Here is a 21598-nt window from a genome sequence, read left to right on the forward strand (position 1 = left end):
AGCCAGACCAAGCGATAGAAGAAGATATCCCTTCAATTCCGTCAGCTAAAGTCTTGTATTTTATGAACAGTTGTCATTGTTTTTTCATGATTGGCAGGATTTCCAGTGAACAACACACCCATCATTCATTGCAGGAGCTGATGAATGTTATGTTATCCCTCTAGTGGTGAAAAGCACAGTGGGGAAGAAGGAATGAAACTGTGGAATAGGCCCCACAATTGTCCACCCGTGCAGGTTATACCATGCCTTTCTTTGGTACATCAAGGTTAATTCCAGAAAGAAAAGGGCTGTTGGTGGACTCGCCTCTTTGATGACACTGGTTAACCCAGCACTAGGTACTGTCTGACTACTTCTTCAATCGCCATGAATCAGACCCTTTGGCAGCTAGACTCTGACATCATGGCCTAGACAAAAAAGGCTGCAGCAGGCTTGGGTTGAACCGAGTTGAGAACAGGATGCATGGAAGCCAACTACAGTCCTTTTGCTCTTCTCTGCCGACACCTCATTAGTATGACTTGGATACTGGATTCTAACTGAGCAGGCACGCTGGATGGAGGAGAGCCCACAGCGCACATCTGAGTCCTACCTTTATTCACCCACAAGCCCTCTCGCAAGAGCTGTTCACCCACTCCTGAAATTTAAACAACGATGGCCAGGCTTACTGAAAAGCCAGTGAGTTCATAAAATATTACAACACCTTCTACTTACATTTCTGCAGAGCAGTGTCAGTCTGTCGCATTGTGACTGCACAAAGACCATGGCAGGTCACAGCCAGCTGCATGATGTCAGAAAAACAACCAATCTAAATGGCTCAGCAGCTGTGGGAGCCTCCTGAACCATGGAAGTAGGGAGCATTTGTTGTGTTATGACCTTGCACCTGCACACACAAACGCACACACACAAACACACTCTTCTTTGTTTCTCTCAGCAATCTCTCTGTTGTGGCTTCTTTCATTGCTCTCTACTTTTACCTATCTTGATTACCTATCCACTCTCTTGACTTTTTCTTTCTACTTTCTAGTGCTCAATTTCTCTGACAAACATGATAGAAAGCTTGTCCTTTCTGGCCTCTCTTCACAGGAAACAAAGAAAAGCCACAATTTTCAAGTTTGTTTCTTTTTTTACTCCCTATGAACGTCACCGGACTAGCAAAGGACATGCTGCAGGCAAAGAATTAAAGCACCTGCTGTTCATAGCTTGTACCAGTAGGCCCTTTTGGCAGTCACACGCACTGTACAGTGGTGTTTGAGGGTCCCCCCCTCACGCTGCACACACACTGCAGGATCCTGTTTTACGTCCCACGTCAAAAGTAAGCTACCTAATCGAAAAAGTTAAAAAGGGACAGGTGTAGAGTACAAAGGTGTAAGCTTTAAACTAGAATCAATTGAAGGCCCTAGCCTAGAGAAAGTGGGCTATTGATGATTCTCAACTACCTTATTAACTCTGACATCGATTTCTTTCTTTTTATGATTATTCTGCTTTTGGAATCAAACTAAGTTTCAATGCTGTTTAATTCTGTTGATCAACTGAAAACAGTTATTAAAACGTTATATACAATTTACTAAGTCAAACATAAACTTTCAAAGTGTGGATGAGATTGCCTTCAGTGTCTTCACATCATAAAGTAGCATGTACAAAATCTTTTAAATGTAGCATTCACTTTTTAATTTTCTGTACCCCGTTGTGAAAATCACTGTGAACCATCGGTAAGTGAACTAAGACTGGTATGGCATACATCTCATGATAGGAATGAGCACTATCATACTTACACTACAGCTATTAAGGTGGATTGCTCGGAGTCTGAACTGATATCTACAGTACCGAATTCTTAAAACATTTTTTCCTGCCACAAATCCTTATACTTATTGCTTGAGGTTTATTTTATTTTTCATGCGGTTTTGTTTTAGAAAGCTAATTTTAAACAACAGCTTTCATTAGAATTGCTACTTCATTAATACAAATTGAAGGACCTGGACTTTAAGCTCTGTGACAACAGCAACATGTATGGGTATTTCATTTTCTTTTGGAATTATTTTAGTCACAAGTTTTAGGCAATTTTATGAGTAGATATGTCAACAAAAAACTTTCCTGATTCCCTTTTGTCAGTTTTGTTCTGCTTAGCTGCATACAAACCTTTCGTAAGGACAAAAGTTGATGCAATAAAGATATTTTTAATATTTATTAATTAGGCTGGGATAACAGCCTTTATACAGCACAATTTGCATAAGTTCTCAAGAAACATCCTGTGTACAATCACAAAACCATGACATGGATTTTTACATAAAGTGAAAACCGAGACAGATTTACAAGCATTTCTCTATACAATTCGTAGACTTTTTTTTGCTTTAATTTTTACAACTCTTAGAGAACTTGTTTTCCCAGAGGAATTGGAAGCAAAATAACCATAATCATAAAAAGAAACAAAAGTAATGTTAACAAATCACCATCAATGCATGCAACATTCAGTGCGGAAACATTACACTTCTTCAAAGACAGCTTCTGGTAATTATTCTTATATTTTTTCTAAAGAATTAGATGGGTTGGATGATTGTACAATTTCTGATAGGATGACAGCATACACACCATTCAACCATATTTGGTTGAACATCTGGGCACATCACTGAACATCTACACAATGTACAATGAGAGAATATCCACATTCACATGCTCAATGCTGTATGGAAATAAAATCATGAAAACCTTTGTGTGAAATAAAAAAGAATTTTCATGTGCACAATATGGAATGAATAAAACTGCTTCCTTGCAAATCAATTATGATCAACAAATGAGTTCCCTAATATTTCCTGTATCACGTTTTTGGATGTATTGAAGTGCAATGAAATGCAATGTACAGGAAAAATGTAAATGGTATATAACATTTAAAAGTGAAAGTATCCAATCTGTGGGACATAATCTATGCATCTGCAAGCTTCACTAATTAATGTCAATTTGTTTTTATTAGCCAAGTTACCTTCTCTCTCCAGTTTCTATGTTTTGGGCTATTTAGGGTAAGACCAAAGTGCACAAACGTATTAAATAGGAAGTCTTCCTGAAATATTTTGCTTTTTGGCAACATAAATATTTAAAAATATTGTCTTATGGATCCAATATAACAATGTCTATGTGTCACTATTTCTCATTTGTGTATTTCAAAAGAAACATCTGTGATTTTCAATATTTTATGGCATCAATGTTGTTCTATATTTTATGACATGGCAATGTCATTCTGCCATAATTTTAGAATGAATTCAATTATTGGAATAATGTTTTAGAGCTTTAATATCACACTCTAAATTGTGACAATGAGAGTTTTCAAGCTGTCACTTATGCATGCACAGATTGGTATTCATTTACTAATTGCACCTAGGACATCAAGAATGCACAGCTCAAGTGTATTACTGTTTTGCAAAATGGCTTCGTAACTAAACGCAAAAATAGGCACATTTTGTATTTACTATTTACACAGACTTAAATGTATATACTTCAAATAGATTTCCACTTTCATGCAAGACGTTGTAAAATACACTAAGGTGTACATTACCCATGGACACTTTTTATCTGGATCTTTTTTATTGATCCATTTAAAACGACTGCAATTATCAAGGCGCTAGGCAAGCAATAACTCAGACTAGATTGGATACTTACCCTTTACATTTCTGGGGTGTATAAGTGATGACCACACATCATAAATACAGAAGTGTCTACAAGTAAGGCAGAACAATTCGCTGCAGCCTACATTGATGTACACACCATCTATGCTACCTTTAGAGACACACCCACACGCACTCACGCTAACTCACACACTGTGCTTTTGCTTGCATTTCAATTTGTTTCCACTGTACAAGACCTTGAAATAAAGTAACCCCATTTCGATCTCTACTAACCAATCAGAAAAAATAAATATGATTCCATCTTTGCATACAAATTTACACATTTCAGTAAATAAAAAACTTAAACTCTTTAAAATAAATCAAATGCAATTATGACACAATCAGAGGTGATAACTGATTCTGCTTCTCCATCACATCTAAAAACAAATTAAATAAAATGGTAATGTCCTTGAATATTTACAGAACTAAAAAAATACTGAGACAGTCTTTCCTTAAAAAAAACATTTTTGCCACAATGCGGATTTCACTATTTTCAGTCATGAGGAGTGCATTCAAACTTCAGTGTTGCATAGAATAACTCCAGTACAACGTAAGCATTTGGTAACAAGAGAAAGGAAATCATTTGTTGGCACATTTCAGAAACAGCTTATAAAACACGGAATGATTACTAAGAGCACAGTGGAGACTCCGGACAGCTCGAGCACCAGGTGGTACTGTTATACTGATATATCAAGGTTAACAATCTAAGGAAGGAAAGACTGCTGATACTACTGACATATGACTTCTTTCAAAAATATCTATGTATTCATAAAATGCATATCTATGTATGACACGTGGGAGCCTTTGGGTGTACCCTGATAAGAACTATATACAAGTGACATTATTATGGGTTGTACTGCCAAATGAAGTCCCATAAAGTAAAAAGAAAATGACACGTGTATGAAAACTATACCCATAGTGTTACATCGAAATAATGAAAAGAATGACCAGGTGCTGAAGATTGGAACACTACCTCAAATATCTGACCCCAACTTGTCAACATGTGTGGAGTTTATTATAAGTCTCATTTTGCTCTGGTAAATAGGATTGTTTTTTATCAGTGAAACTCATAGAAAGTTTCATTTCAGCTGCACATCCCCATAACAACCATTCTTGGGTCTTGCCTTCTCTAAAATAAATCCTTGCACAAACAAACATGGCAGTGCCAGTCACAGAGCATCACAGTAGCCTGCATTTAACACTTAACTAAAGTTTTCTAACCAGACCATTTATGAAGAAGGGTTTAACATAAAAATATGTTTTCACTAAATTACACTATGTATAATCTAAAAGTTTGATTTTATTCTTTTTGTCTTTCCTCTGCTATGGAGATTTTGCCAGATAACATCACACTGTGCATAAAAAGAAAGACACCATATGTAGTACGTTTTCAAAATGAAAATACACTCTAAACATAATATTCTCAATCATTCACCTGAGTTACTAAGAGAAAATGTAGAACACTAGTTGAATGCATTAATCTACACTTGTTAAACATACTTGGTAGGCTTAGGTGTCACTTGCAGAAGGATGATACAGATGAAAGATCACTGTTGGAGGGTAAAGTTTAGAAAAGCAGGCTAATTTTTAGGATGATGTATTAGAATATTTACTAAGATATGAGGATTGCAAGAAGACTAATCAATAGTTGGAAAAGAGGAAATATTAAACATTAATGGCATTGGTCTTCGTGCCCTAGTGTACTTTACAGTAGGTTAAATTCAATGAAAGGCTAGAGTTCAACTCAGAGCACAATTTCTGAGAACAGAACTATGGATTGAATTTCAAAATGCATTTTTATGTTGTAGTCGCCATGTTTATGTTTTGTACTAAGCACTGTGTGCATAAGCAGTGTAAATACTTTACATAGAACGACCATGTATGTGCTTTGTCTGGAGTTTTCACTGCAGTGATGCCCTCTGTGTGTCATACAGAACCAAACTCTCTGTGCATTATGCAGTAACAGTTTTCAATGCAGCAACTAACTTTTAAGACCACAGAGGTCCTACCACTGAAACACGTCTCCGATTTAGAAACGCATGGCTCCTTACGTACTTTTCCAATAAGTAGTCATTAGCAGCCGCTTGCTTGTCGCATGGCCCAATCATAGTTCTCTGAAACTGTACAGATCCCTTGGTGCAAAGGGCATAACCATGACACAAACATTAGTCTTTTTTTGATAACCACGTGTTAATGCCACCAGTAAGCTTCAGTACGTAGTCATGTTCTTGTAGGTGCCCTCCTGCTCCGATACTCATTTCCAAGTATCCCATGTTAACTTACAGTGCAGACAATTGACAAAAAGTCACATTTTAAACAACTCTTTCCGTGATGGTAAATGTAGTTGTGTTACGACTACTGGTCTAACTTCATCAGTACAGTGCACTGCAACTAAATCTCGGGAGCATTCTGCAGCCTGCCCTACCTTACTTCAAAGTCCTCTGAATGTCTACCTATACAATGGTATGAATGTAAAATCTTTGATGTCGGCAAGTAGTAGCAGGTTTGCTAAGATTTGTGCAAAATCCAACACCCTTCAATGTGATTGGGTGGTGCTAGCCATCAATTTGTGCCAGTTAACTATCCTTTTTCTGAGATCCACTTTGTCAAGACAGATGTACGCTTCTCCAATCAGTGTTTTTTTCATGAATTTTCCACCATTGGACACGAGCAAAATCTACAAATAAAAAAAAGAAAGCTGTCATAATTATACTTTTTCTCAGCTCATTTTCTATTGTTATTCGTGTTGAATTGAAATTAATTTATGATAACCATTAAAAAAATAACATGCTCATTCTGCAAAAGATTCTCATGGTGTATAATTATATATGGCTTGATTTGTCTTGTTCTTGGTCAATATAGTTTAGAAAGCATCCTTACCCTATATACACAAAAATAGCATGAACTGAACCAAGCAAGGTTCCAGTTAAATTGAAGCATACAAAAAACCTCCTTTGAAGTGCAAATAGTAGTATTTGGTATGTGCAAAGAAATTGGCTGGTCCAGCACTCTGCATCTACACTATTACGAAAGCAAGTTTAGGAATTTGAGAAAAATACGATCATTTGAAAAAGTGATCCCTTAACCAAGTACATCTCTTTCCACCGGTGCCCTACGATGGGGCTACAACTAGAAAAACTGAGCTTGAGGACTAAAACTGTGTGATTTCTTTTAATCATCTGCACTGGCCCATATGCATCCTAGTCTAAGTTCAGATTAACCAAAACAGCTTATCTGAACTAGAAAAACTAGAACTGAGCATGCAGCTTTATTAACACAATGTCAATATTCACTCTGATATCTACAGCAGTCTAGCCTGAACCAGTACCCTATGCCTTGCATCTGAGTATGTCTTTGCCTGATTTCCACAGTGCGGAATCACACTGAATAAAATAATCTTGCTTCATTAACTTCATAGGGGTATCTAACTTATGAAGCTATATCAGTGTTTTTTACACACAGAGTCTGGGGTATTTTCCTCAACAGCTTTCACTCAAACATTCTATTTCCATTTCGTTATCTGAGATACTGAAAAAACAGTTATTTACCTGTGCCAACAATGGTTCTTTCTGGTGGATATATAATCTTCTGGCAGATTGTTCACTCTATGAATATCTTTACAGGCAGTGCTTCATTTGAGCAGGTGGTTTCCAGTGCTCGGCACCGGAACTTAATTGCCAACACCTGTGCCTGTGACAGTCTGGCTAATTTAAAGAAGGCCACAACAACCGTTAATTATTAATTCAATATACACTAACAATGACTATTACCTTCAGCCCAAGCCATTCATATAGGTTTGGGGGCCTGAAATAGTCTGAATTGCAAACTTGCAGGAGTGTGAGGGTTAGTAGCTGTGGTTTGTACTATCATTGGCAGCATGGCAAGGGCAATGTGTGGTGCAAGCAGCAATGGCCTCCTGACGAGAGCCCTGGCACTTCTTTCTTTTTTTTTTTATTACAAATCAAGCACTGTACAGGTGTTAGACTGTTATGGGAAACTTTAGTCCAGCAATAGCTCTCAAACACTATTGGGTGCAACGAGTGGGCTGGCGTCAGTTCCTGGTAATTTTTCTGCACCCCATTGAGACAGGAATGGGGGAACCATGACAGTAGAGTCACTGACAGAACATCAATGTCAGTGACAATAAGCATGCACAACATGTGGAATCACATTACTTTAAAACAACACTAACGTATCTGGGGAGAAAGTAGGGTTATGAGGAATCGGAAGGAAGATTATGTATCCACCGGAAATATCATTACAAGAGAAAGTAACTTTTTCTTTTAATGAAGACATCTGTCTACAGATTCCTCACCTTATGAATGAGTCCTATTACACTAACTCCTTGAGAGGTAGAACTGAGTAGTGCCAATTAAACAAGGAAGTCATGCAACACATTCCTGTCAAAATACCCATTCCTCCCTGTTTGAGAATTGAGGCAGTGATACTTAGATAGTATATAAAAGAATCAAATCCAACCGAGGAACAACAAATGAAGTGGGAGGAAACAAGTAAAATAAAGCTTTTAGAAAACAGCAACCTGTTGAAATCTAAACATGGACAAGTGGTCAGGAAAACACATGAAGAAGAACAGACCAAGACGAAAGGAGAGCTAAAATGCCATTAACTATTGCCATTGACAAACTTTACTGTGCAATAAACTGCATAGTGTAGCATGTTGGAAAGGATAGATTTAAAAGTACCTAAGCCTTACAATTCACACCAATGAACACATTTGGTCCAGTGACCCACATAAATGGATTTAATAACAGTCTTTCTAGTAGTTTAGATGAAACCCACAACTTCATAATGAATGAAAAAGGATTTTAGCTCACATGACTAAATCATCACACGTGTAGCTGTAGTAGTTAAGGATTGAGATGGTGGACCTAACCACCCTGCTTTGAGAGGAGGTCCACTCTGTCCAGCAGATGAGGAGGTTGATGCATTTGAATGTCAACAGATCAGTTTACCAGATTCTCTTTGCTCAATTTGTGCTCAATTCTCCCACGTCTACCAGAGGACATACAACAGAACTATAATAAGTGGGAATTTATACAGCAGGCACTGAAGGTGAAATGAACCTAAAGGCATTCTCCAGTGAAACATGCAAAGGGAAGTGCTTGGCACAAAATTGAAGACATGCCCTGTGCTAGACCATGGAAGAGATTGAAGTATGTAGCCCCAATCTACAGAAGGTCACCTTTACCACTTCGGGGGTACTTCCCAGACTTGGTCCTCCAACAAGAGGTGACTGAGGGTGTTACTCTCCCAAGATGACCTGCAACTGGGAAAATTACAACTTGCCATGTCACATGCAAATAACCTCTACAGTCCATGACCCCAAGCCCCAGGTCACTCTATCTAAATATACAAGGAGTGTAGTGGTATTATCTGACATAATCTGAATGGTACACCCTGAGTTGGATGGGTAAAAATGCCATTATGGCAGCTCCAGCATGTTTATCTGCAGACATTGCTCAAATACGAACAAAGGCCTCATGCCATCTTGTCACCCAGATGGGCACTAACATCTATAGTAGACTAAGTCTGCAAAGGCTGAAGGATACAGCACATGGCCAGAGGGATTTATAAACCAGTTCAAAACAGGCTGAACTGAATGGAAGACATGCTACTGAGCAAAGAGGCTTCTTTAATGCAGGAGCCACCGTTGTCACAGGTACTATTGGATGAGAGAAAAAGAAGATATCCAAATAGTTTGTGTTTGTAATGTTGAATCTTAGAATTTTTTTGTAGAATTGTAAAAGCAGATTCAAGCCTTTTAGAAGTCAGGTGTCAGTGCTTAAGAGGGTTTCCAAATACATTGTTATCACTTTGCAGTTAACTGTAACATACACGATAATTCGCTTGATTATGATTTTGTCAGAATGTCAAAAAAGGTGGTTTCAGTTCAGCTCTTTTAGATTCTGGAGTTTCTGGGAATCATATGGATATTATGTTTACTCAATCTTTGTAAATTCTAGTCAATAAGAAAAAGAGTAGAGGATTTAAAGGCAGTTGATGGTTCCAATTTATCCCCAGGGTTAGTGTTTCATGTACAACGTATTTCTCTCCACCTGCCCCCCAGTGCCTTGAGACCCTCACAGGCGAGTAGTGCGCTCTATAAATCACTGATTGATTGATTTATTGATTTCTTTGGTTTGGATGTCATCCCAAGGAAATTCTGGGTATCCCTGTCAGACCCTATATGACTGTATATCCTTTACTGCATAAACCACAAGGGCAATTCAACTGAAATCTGATTATTGTCAGAGTAGCTGTAATATTATATTTACATCAAGAGAAAAATTGTCCTTCTAAGGTCCTTCTAAGAGTAAATGTTTTACTTCCTTTTTGGATGTGCTAGTTCATGACCTCATTGTTTATAAAAAATGTAGTGATGTTGTTGGCAAGCAATATTTAAATGTACTACCACCAAGCAGACATTCTTATTGAAAGACTGATTTGGAGTGAGGGGCCAGAAGTATGAACTATTTCGCATCCACACACCCTGCGATATCCTAAGTCCGAGAGTCCTAAATTATTTTTTAGCATTTCCTAAACCCATTTTCCGAATCAGTAAGTGGTTATTGAATTTCAAACTGGCTTTTGAAATGAATACCAAATAGTAATTTGGAAGAGGTCATTTCCCAATCACTACCATCTTACCAAGTCATTGTCTACCTATACCAAGAAGAATTTCCTTCACGGCCTTCTGTATCACAAACTGTGCACTACATATTATACAGCATTTTCCTTTGTCCAAGAAAAGTTACACATGACCATCATCCGGGATGAAGTCTTCAATCAAGGTTCCATCTCTGATTGGAAATACTGGAAGGCAATAAGTAACAACCTGAGGGTCCAACATTTTCAGTTGGCAAATAATGGCTTCCTCTTTGCAAGAAGTATTTCCAAAATAATCTGGTATTCTCCAATGTTCTGATGAAATGTCCTTTTTCATTCACTTGCGCTACCCAGAGTGAGAAACCGTTGGAGAAGCAACCAATACTAGCACAACATCATGTACCAGTTACTCATAAGTCTATCTTCATTGTCTTACATATAGGACTGGTGGGATTTGGCTAAGCAGCACTGTAGGATACATGATAATCTGAAAAGAACTAACGTGGGAGCTAACAATGCCTATGACAACCACAGATGAATTAGGGCATGGTCAAGAACAGAATAATGTCATATGGAGACAGGAATGTGCGTGGATGTGTTGGGAAACTGCAACTTAAAGTAGCTAGCATTAGTCACTCTGACATCTGGGGATTTTCTGCACATCAGGGATGGTCCAGAATCATCCACACCTTTTCATGAAACCACAGAAGACAATCCCTTTATTGAGGTCAGAGAGGCTATAACTGAGAGTTTTTTACCTCTTCTTCACCTACCTGGATACTGACTTCGAGTTCACGTTCGTCTTTCTGGCTTTTCAGTCTCAGCACATTATAATTAACAAAAAAGAACAAGAAGGAATTTCTCAACCCCTCAATAGGGGACATAAATGTTAACCTAAAGGCACTCCTGATGAATCAGAGATAACTTAAAGGGAGAAGATGCTACTCAAATCCAATAATGCCTTGTTGTCTGTTCTTAGTCAGCAGAAGGACAAAATGGTAGCAGCTGTTAAAGCAGGGAAAGAGAAGGTTGAGCATTTGGGAGCTATCACACTTAAAAAGGAGAAGGAGCTAGACAACTTCTCAAGTGCATGCCAGATGCAAAAGTTCAAAGCCAGGAAACTGAAGTGTATATGAATGGAATGATTAGTTCAATGAACTCTGCAATCACAGGACCTGATTTGAAAATATACTATATGCATACTCCTAGGAGACGCTCTTAGTTATGAGTGTAGTATGCCTTCTGTGATTTATGAATAAGTGCTTGCTGAGGAGAAGATGAAAATGTTCCGAACTTTTTGGACTCTCAAAATGGTCTGGAACAACATATAGCATGGAGAGGGAATTGACTGCCTTTAGGTGTGGAGCAGAAAGGACAAGGCTTGTGTGGGACAGTTACCTTGATGTTGGCTGAACACTGTCAGATAATATGTTATGTAATGTATATTTGCAGTGCACACTATCACTCAGGAGGGTAGCCTGTCGCTGAGTAGGTTTGAGCCATGCTAAACCTAGAGCCTATTGGGGCTACTCGAAAAGCCAGGTTTTCAGCTTCTTGCAGAACTCAAGAAGAGAGTAGACTGCTATGTGCATTGGCAGATCATTCCATGCTTTAGAGCAATGTATGAGAAGGCTCAACTCCTGGATTTGGTTTTCTGTATTGATGGAGGGTGTGCAAGTAGTAGTCCGGACGAGCGTAGGTGTCTGGAAGGATTGCAAAAGCAGATGCAATTGTTGAGGTATGCAAGGCCAGTGTTCTGCAGTGCCTTGTACCTGAGTGTGAGGAGTTTGAATTATGCTTGTTTGTGCATGGGAAGCCAGTGGAGCTCTTTCAGGTGTGGTGTGATGTGAGCGTGGCATGGAAAGCTGAGAGTGGTTCTGGCAGCAGAGTTCTGACGGAATGCAGTCTTCTGTTGAGTTTTGTTTTGATCTTGGCATTGAGGCAAAATATTGCAAACTGTAACACAAAAAAAAATGCTGATGTTAGAGAAAAGTTGACTTTTCCTGTTTCACAACCTCAGCCCACCGTTTGTTTCAGTTTGTTCACCAGTAAAACTGAAGATGGCCCACCAGGGAGAAAGATGTGTCATCTTTCAAACTGATGGCTCTATGGTCTTTCCGAGCAGTGTAGATGGGGGAACTTCAACTTTTAAATTAGAAACTTCTATGTTTTACTCTAGTTTCGTTTCCGATCTTCCTTGTATTACAATATCTCTGGAGCTTGGAGGGGGACTACATCTATGTTGATTTACCGTTTCAAGTAGTTTGGTGGAATTGTCCTCCAAAGATAAAGGTGCAGAAGAAGCAAGAGGTAGCTCAATGTTTGATAAGTTTTATATATATATATATATATATATATATATATATATATATATATATATATATATCCAAAGCTAGCTTTCGCTCTGAATCCCTGCCACTTACGGCGACGGGATAGCGAGTCCCAAAAGATACGAGTTTTATTCAGGCTCGACTCAACGGAGTATCCTCGAAACGCGTCGAGTGGAGCCTGAATAAAGCTCGTATTTCTGCACAAGCTGGCCCGGACATTCCTTTCTTCAAATATGATCCTTGGACTAAGTTTGGTATATATATATATATATATATATATCAGCACAATTTCCTTCCAAACCTCCACAACGGTGAAAAGAAGAAGCGGACCCCACGACTCGAGGTAGGAAATGATTTTGTTAATCCAACCTTCTTGTTGACGCGTTTCGAGCATCAAGTGCTCTTGATCACACAGTGAGCACAGCGTCAGCCTTCTTTTTATACTATTTGATAGTGAAAAAAACACACCCTTTGAAAATCACATGACCTTTGACATGGACATAGAAAGTGTCTCACTGATGTAACTTCTTTTCAGTATGTAATCATTTTGCAGCTTTAACTATGTTATAATAATATCAGCATGAATGCTTTACAGTGTATATATTGTTTCATTGTTGAACAGTCAAATACTTAATATTCCCAGCATAAATGCTGTAATAAGATCACAATCGCATAAAGTGACAAAGTGCAATATAAACATCGGGTTAAATTACAAATATATAAATATATCAAACATTATAAAATCAATGTCTATATTTATGTCAGTTTAAAATTGATCCAAATATATACATAATTTAATATATATATATATATATAACCATTTATCGTACAAAAAATATATATATTTAATAAAAAATTCCTGCATGAATGCAAAGATTCCCATTAATTCATCTAATATGCATTTGTCCACTCAACTGTAAGTGAGAACTGTTCACAACAATACGACTAATTAATAGCGACAAGCTGCTACATAAATATAATTGCGCTTCTTGTCCATTGAATATGTGATTAACTAAATCATCTTATCTGCAGAAATTGTGCTCATAAATTCCTAATAAACCAAACATGCATACTAAATTATGCTCTATAAACAATGAATCCTACCAAAGGTGTATGTTACACAAATTATACAGTGATTAGACTTTTAAAAGAAAGTAGACTGGTTGACGGAGAAATACTTATTATTGGGCTAATTTTGTTCGTACTGGCTGACCAATCTAAGCCAGCGAACTGTACAGATGCCTAGCAGCTAAAAATACTAGCACTGATATGGTATGGGCAACCTAAACCCTAAACAGATCTTACAAGGGTCACCATCGTTTCATATGCACATTTCATTTATAAACAAACTATTACAGGAAGTGATGCAAATCTTCTGTTGTGTTCAGTCCATTTGGTTGTTTACTGTCCAGCTCAACTATATACCCCGATTCCTTGCGCCTCAGCATTTTATCTCTATCACCCCCTCTCCTAAGAGGTGCAATTGCGTCAATCACAAAATAAGATAAACAAGATAAATCATTATTGTGTGTTGCTTTGAAGTGACGCGCAACAGGGTAACTCTTATCGTTATTTACAATTGCCCTCAGATGCTGAAAAATCCGGGCTTGCATCTGTAGCTACGTGCTGCCGCATAACGCAAGCCACAGGTGCACACCAGGACATACACAGCATAATCAGTATGGCAATTGTAATTGCCTCTGATCGCAGTTTTGGCTGTGGAGAATGGGGTTTCATAGTGGGTGGTAGTGATGCCGAATTTACATGCTCTACATAGGGAACACTTATAAAACCCATCTTTAGGTTTTAACCAGGTACTGCCACTACCTAGTTCAGGGCTTACTTTCACTCTTCGCTTTCCTGAAAGTGATGGTCGGGTTATCAGGTAATCTACAGCCTAAGACTTTTGAGGATCGGACAATTTTTCTTGATGATTCCCTTGATAATACGTTCTTGTTAACTGAACGTTAATATCAAACGAGGGGCCTCATCAGCAGTCACTGCATTGGTATTTTTAACTGCTAATAACGAATCCCTAGATCTTTCACGTGCTTTCACCAATGCTTTAGTTAGGGTTTGGTTGCTATATCCCCTTGCCTTGAGACGTTCCATCATCTTGTTGGCCCCATCCTCAAAACTTTGTGTGGAGCTACAAATTCTTTTTAGGCGTAAGAGTTCACCATACGGTATGCTCTCTATGAGGTGCATGGGATGCCCACTGCTGGCATGCAAAATTCTGTTGCCAGCTGTGGTTTTACAGAACATAGATGTTTCACATTTGCCCTCTCTAATATCAATCTGTACATCCAAAAATTCTGATTTGACTTTACTGACCTTGGAAGTAAAAAAGAGATTATGTGTATTCGCATTTAGCTGGTCTACACATTTTAGAGCACTAGATTCCTCTCCTTCCCATATGCAAAAAATATCATCAATGAAACGCATCCAATAACGTACATTGTTAAAACCTGGGGTGACGATAAGATCCCGCTCCTCCCACCAGCCAACATGTAAACACGCGTAGCTGGGGGAGAAGCAAGATCCCATCGCCACAACTCTTTTCTGTTTCCAGATATCTTTCCCAAACATGAAATATCTATTGTGCAAAATCCAGGCCACCAATTCGTATAACATTTTGTTGTGACTATAGTACTCACAGGATCTCTGCCCCAAGTAGTGTTGTATGGCTTCCACACCGGTTGATGTTGGTATATAACGATTCTATGTCTAATGTCAACATATACCAGCCACCTTGCCAATTAATCAGGCGCAGTTTATTTAAAAAGTCACCTGTATCCTTGATATAACTCGGCAAATTTTTTACCATATCCTGTAAGTAAAAGTCAATGTACTTGGAAACGTTCTCACTTATACTGTTGATTGCAGAGATTATAGGCCTGCCAGGGGTCGGAGTTTGCTGCTTATGAGTTTTAGGTATTAAATACAAAATCGGAATCACAGGATTTTCATAGTCCAAAAAATTGTACTCATTTGATGATATTAATCCTTCCCTTTTATATGTGGCCAAACACTTTTTTAAATGATCCTTTGCTCTCTTATATTCCATTCCATTGGATCTAGTGTAGCAATCGCCATTTTCTAATTGCCTCATAGCCTCTGCAATATAATCTGTCTTCTGCCACAGTACAATGTTTCCACCCTTGTCGGATTTATTAATCACAATTTCATTGTTAGCGCTGAGTTTGTTCACCAAGTTAGCATATTGTCTGTCCTTGTACGATTGAACGCTTCTCTGACCATTGACCTTACGATTCAGTCTTTTAAGATCTTCAATTACACTCTCATGGAAAATATCAACCGCATCTTTAGGCATCATCGGTATGAATGTGTTTTTAACTTTAAAAGGACTCTCTCCTGCTCCTTTTTGTCCGATGCCCACTCCATGTAATTATGCCTGGGTATTAGGAATTGCCATTCCTTTTTCATTTTCTTTGTTGGATATATAAATGTATATGTATGTATATATATATTCACTGAAAAAACCATAGGTTATAGACCATATATAGTTAGGAATTAGCATTTACAAAACCTTGAAAATTCACTGAAAAAACCATAGGTTATAGACCATATATAGTTAGGAATTAGCATTTAAAAAACCTTATTTTATTCACACAAAACCATTGAAATTCCATATATAGTTAGTTGCACTAACTATATATCGCGCACCCGCAATCCACTGCTGATCATGTCACATATTACATCATTCATGACATGGTCAGTGACATCACTGATGACATCACTGATGACATCTCAAATGACATCACTGATGACATCTCAAATGACATCACTGATGACTACATCCAGTGACTGTATAATTCTGTAAAGTTAAAATATGTCTTACATATTGAAGAATGAGTGGATGTATAAGTGTCTTGATGAAGGATTTAGTAGGGGCATGGCTGACTGTATGAGTGACTGATTAAATGTGTCTCACTGAGTGCATGGGTTAGTGACTAAACTGTCTTAATTTGTGCATCATTATGTCTGTTGTTCTGTAAACTGCTGCATGTGTTGATCATTAGCTATATGATTAACTGTATGGGTTATTGATTGGTTGCCCAAGCATTTGTATGGGAGACTGAGTGTGTGTCTGGGTGGCTGGGAGGTGTATGACTCTCTGCATAGATGTGTGAGCAGTTGATTGACTAGATGTATGGGTTCAAAAGTGCATGTGGAAACAGCTGTATGGGCGGTTGACTGTGTGCATGAGTGTATTGGTGAGTGAATGGATATCTCAGTGCTACATGTCAAAGTAAGTACATATGTAAAACACAGTACATGTGAGAGTTGACATATATAAATAACTGTGCATAAGAGCCAGTGAATGTGTGAGTGGCTGTATGGATCATTGTGAACTTGTATCCAGGATTGTATAAGTGAGTAAATATGTTTTAGTATATGTTTGAATAAGTAAGGTGTGTATAACTGTATAGTTGAGGAAATGGAGGTGTGATTGATTCTTTGCATGACTGACTAAGTGTCTGAGTAACTCCATGGATGAGTGACAGTCTATGAGTGTCTGTTTACACTGAGTGTATCTAAGGTTATATTAGAGTCTGAAGAGGTTCATCGTATTATCACATGAATGATGTCATCAGTGATGTGATCAGTAATGTCAAATGAGATGTCATCAGTGATGTCATTTGAGATGTCATCAGTGATGTCATCAGTGATGTCATTTGAGATGTCATCAGTGATGTCATCAGTGATGTCATTTGAGATGTCATCAGTGATGTCATCAGTGATGTCACTGACCATGTCATGAATGATGTAATATGTGACATGATCAGTAAGCATGGGCGGATTTTGCGGATCCACGATTCGCGGATTCAGCGGATTCACGGATCGTGGATCCGCAAAATCCGCGGATTTAGCGGATTTGCGGATTTGGGGGCGGGGCTTCCTCGAGCGTGTGGGCGGGGCCAAACGGACGGGGCTTCCACGCGAGCGCACATGCCTCTTGTGTGTCTAAAAGGTCAGAGACCGATCAGAGCAGCAGATTAAGAGACAGAAGCCCCTGGTCACAGGAACAGCACGGGGGTTGCGCTCGTAAAAGTCAAAGATGCCCAGCCTCCCAACGCTCACGTTTTTTTTTGGGCTGCTGAATGAGTCACTGCATTTGCGCTTCAACTAGTTCCAGCGACCAAGTGTGTGTCACTCACTATGCAATCGCGCCGAAGTGCGCAGGGGTCCCTTGAGTGAAATGTCCATCATAGTGGGTAAATGGCGGGAAGACGGTGCACACCTCGAGTGTGTGGGCGGGGCCAAACGGACGGGGCGTCCATGCGAGCATGCCTCTTGTGTGTATAAAAGGTCAGAGACCGATCAGAGCAGCAGATTAATTATTTAATTGTGCCAGGACCGTCGTGCCCGAATGAACCCTGCCCTTCATATTTATTCAAGAAGACACCACTGTTGAAGTAATTTACGATGGCGCCGGCAAGCTGCCAGCGCCATCCTGCAAAAGTTACTTAATTAGCTTCAACAGGAAGCTCCAACTGCTAAAATAAAGCAGGCGCTCGAGCCCCTGCTGTATCTTATCTGTTAGAGCTTCCTGTTGAAGCTAATTAAGTAACTATTGCAGGATGGGCGCTGGCAGCTTGCCGGCGCCATCGTTAATTAGGCGCGCTTGAACTTTTGACCGCAAAATCCGCTCCGATCGCGGATTGCGGATTTTCGGCAAATCCGCGAGAGTTCGCGGATCGCGGATTTGCCGAAAATCTGCAAAATCCGCGATCGGAGCGGATTTTGCGCTCATGCTTAATGATCAGCAGTGGATTGCGGGTGCGCGATATATAGTTAGTGCAACTAACTATATATGGAATTTCAATGGTTTTGTGTGAGTAAAATAAGGTTTTTTAAATGCTAATTCCTAACTATATATAGTCTATAACCTATGGTTTTTTCAGTGAATTTTCAAGGTTTTGTAAATGCTAATTCCTAACTATATATGGTCTATAACCTATGGTTTTTGCAGTGAATTTCAATGGTTTTTTAATAGCAAATATCATAAGCTGTCGAATGTCAAGTACGTGGTAAGTGAAAACATTTTCGTGTTTATGCACACTGATCTGCTTTGAATGGTGCCCCCCCCCCCTCATTTCTATTAGGAGTACTCTCTCTTTGCAGATAGTGAAAGGTAGTTAACGCAGGCCTTTGCCCCCGTTGTAATCCGTCGTGCCTGCTTCTCTCTCCATTTGATTGATTGTTATCCAAGTATTTACTGTTTTAGAATTAGTTCTCTTTGGTTCATTCTCTATTTACAAACAAACACAGAGTCGCAATACTCTGTTTAGTCTTTGCAGATAACGAAAAATCGTGTAAAAAAAAAGAAAAGGAATCGAGCAAAATCAGTAGGCCACTAATGGGATCTCTTTTTGACCTCGCTAAAATAGAAACATTAGGAACAACCCCTCATGACAAATACAAAACTAGTGAGATGAACTGAACTCCACACAATGATGGCTGCAAAACAGCTCGGCTCCGCCACCCACCCCGCCCAAAATAACGATAAAGAGCGGCTGCCATGATTGGTTGCGGAATGGCCACGACGGAGCTACGAAATGGTGCTGCTCTCATGCTAACCCCAGCTTCAGTCTGAAACATCCAGAAACACTGTAGACTACCAATTCGATCAGTTCCGGTAGCGCCCCAATGTAACCCGGTAGAGAAGAACTAGCCCTCCCCTCTTTGACTGATGGTTCTTGTTGCCTGTCCCTTCTGTTGTCATTTAACAGAACTATTTAGCCTGCTGAAAGGGGTTGTGTTCCGACCGCTGGTTGGTGGAGACATTTTGACTATATTCTGTACCTGCGTTGTCGCGTAATGCGTCATATGACGCGCCGCGTTAGCGCATCCGGAAGTCATCCGGGGCGCGCAGCGCGTAACGTAAGCATAACAAGTCATGTGACTTGTTAATAAAACTTTTCATTGGTTCATTTTACTTTTCTTATTGTAATGATGAAAGGCTTGGTCATATGACCTAAAAATTACGCTTTTCATTACTTCCGAACATTATTTTTTCTTAAATATATGTTATAATGTTCCAGGCTAATGTACTTTCCCGGAAATTTTACAACTGTCCTGCAAGTAAAATATATTCTTTTTTCGAGAAAAAGAGCGTTTCTTCGTCCCATGACGGAGCCGTTGAGCAAAAGAGGGTCGACCTGCTGTCTTAGTCGCCGATACGCCTGAATATGAGATTCTTATCGATCACTTTATGTTGCAGGAATAGAAAACACAACAGCCCTTGACCATTTATCTTTACTGCGTTCCTTCGTATTATACCTTTTACCCTTCATGTAATTGGTCTGCTTTATTTCACTTGCCTTTTAATGATTCTAAAACAGTCACTATTATTAAAAACTTTACCAATGTATATACTACTACCATGTTTTCTTTTAAAAACCTTTATTGTGAAAATTTCATTATACAAATACGAGCCTATAACCACGTGGGCCTGCCACGGAGCAAACTGTAATCGTATATGATGAATAGACATTTACACTGTAGAGGAACGTAACGGGCGGGCCATTAGGTTGCAAGAACTAAGGTGTCTAACAGTTACGGAATCGGTGGACGTACATTTTATAATTAAAATACGACAGGGCCAGTTACAATAAAATTATCTAGATATACATTTGCGGGCAAGTACCATGGGTGACGTTAATTCGAACTTTCAACAGTACAGTAATCAATAACACATCAGAACTTAATATCAATAGGGATGTCGAAATATTCAATCAATTCTCGTCCCCGCCCGCCATGTGCTTCAAAACTGCATACGTATCTCGTGATTTCAAGGTTCTGCAACCAGTACACAACAAGGAGTTACGAGTCCCATTTATTCCGGCGCCATTTTGGGCGAGGACGGGCAGGTCCAGGATATAGTCAAAATGTCTCTACCAACCATCGACTATGATGATGTTCATATGCTGTATTTATTAGAGTAACACTCATCTGTCCACATGAAATTAATTTGCCACAATCTAAACATGTCATTTTAATCTTTCCAAAGTTCTTCTAAATATTTGGGACCGTTTCCCTTGCCTCTGAAGCTCTCAGTGCCACTTCTTTGATGAATGTACTAGCAGGTCAGGGGTTCTCCTCCAAATCTCTCTTTTATGCAGCACTATAATTAATTGGTGCCACCTCTCCATATGACGATGCATCGTATAGTTACCACAACTATATTTTTTTTCGGTTCCTCTGGAGAGTTCATCGTGGCAGATGAAGCGTGTAACGTACCGGGCATTTACCTTTTTTTGCATGTACAGGAAAGGAAAAAAAAATCGAGCGTCCGAGTTCTAAGGTGTCCCAGGGCCATTTTAGTGGACCAGGCCCAAATCCAAAGAACAGGCCGCCATTTTGAGAGTCCTCTTGCAGCCGCCTGTCGCTGTAGCATCAAGAGCAGCCGAAACTCAGCTGAATGGCAACTGAAACGGTAAAGGGGCGCCCCACTACAGCAGACGAGCCTCCACCTAGGAAGGCCCATTCACGCCGGCTCCCCCCCCCCTTCGGGCACCCCACGCCGTTATTCGGAGCAGTATTGTAGGATGGCCACACCAGTGCGGCAACTTGCTAGACATCACCTCGGTGGTAACCGAATCTCAACGCCTTGTGGTGTCTTCTATTCAGAAAACATTGTTATGCTGCCTTCGACCTATTCGCCGCAAGTGCGCACACAACTCAACTGCATAGCTTGCTAGACACCACCTCGGTGCCATCCGGATCTTGGAATGTCAGCACCTTTTGGTGTCTTCTCTTCAGAAAATATTGTTGCGCTGCCTTTGGCCCCATTCGCACATCAGTCCGCTACTGACGCCATCTCACAAGCTAATGGGGCGCCCCACGCCGACTTTCAGCATTGTAGAATGACCACACCAGTACAGCAACTTGCTAGACATCACCTCGGTGCCATCCGGATCTCGGCGCCCCACTGCAGATGAAGTGCCTCTCAACTATGAAACC

The 21598-nt window shown here is 39.5% G+C and overlaps 1 protein-coding gene across 1 annotated transcript in view; it reads right to left on the bottom strand.

Moving 5' to 3' along the window:
* Nucleotides 1–2164: 2164 nt before the first annotated feature.
* PCLO (piccolo presynaptic cytomatrix protein) overlaps nucleotides 2165–21598 on the bottom strand; it is a 1621199-nt gene continuing 1601765 nt past the window's right edge. Inside the window, exon 26 of the mRNA XM_078674179.1 lies at nucleotides 2165–6327. Within this exon, the coding sequence (XP_078530305.1) occupies nucleotides 6187–6327 (141 nt within the window). The 3' untranslated portion in view covers nucleotides 2165–6186. The remainder of the gene's footprint in view (nucleotides 6328–21598) is intronic.

This window comes from Lissotriton helveticus, chromosome 1_1 (assembly GCF_964261635.1).
Source record: "Lissotriton helveticus chromosome 1_1, aLisHel1.1, whole genome shotgun sequence".
Classification (NCBI taxonomy): domain Eukaryota; kingdom Metazoa; phylum Chordata; class Amphibia; order Caudata; family Salamandridae; genus Lissotriton; species Lissotriton helveticus.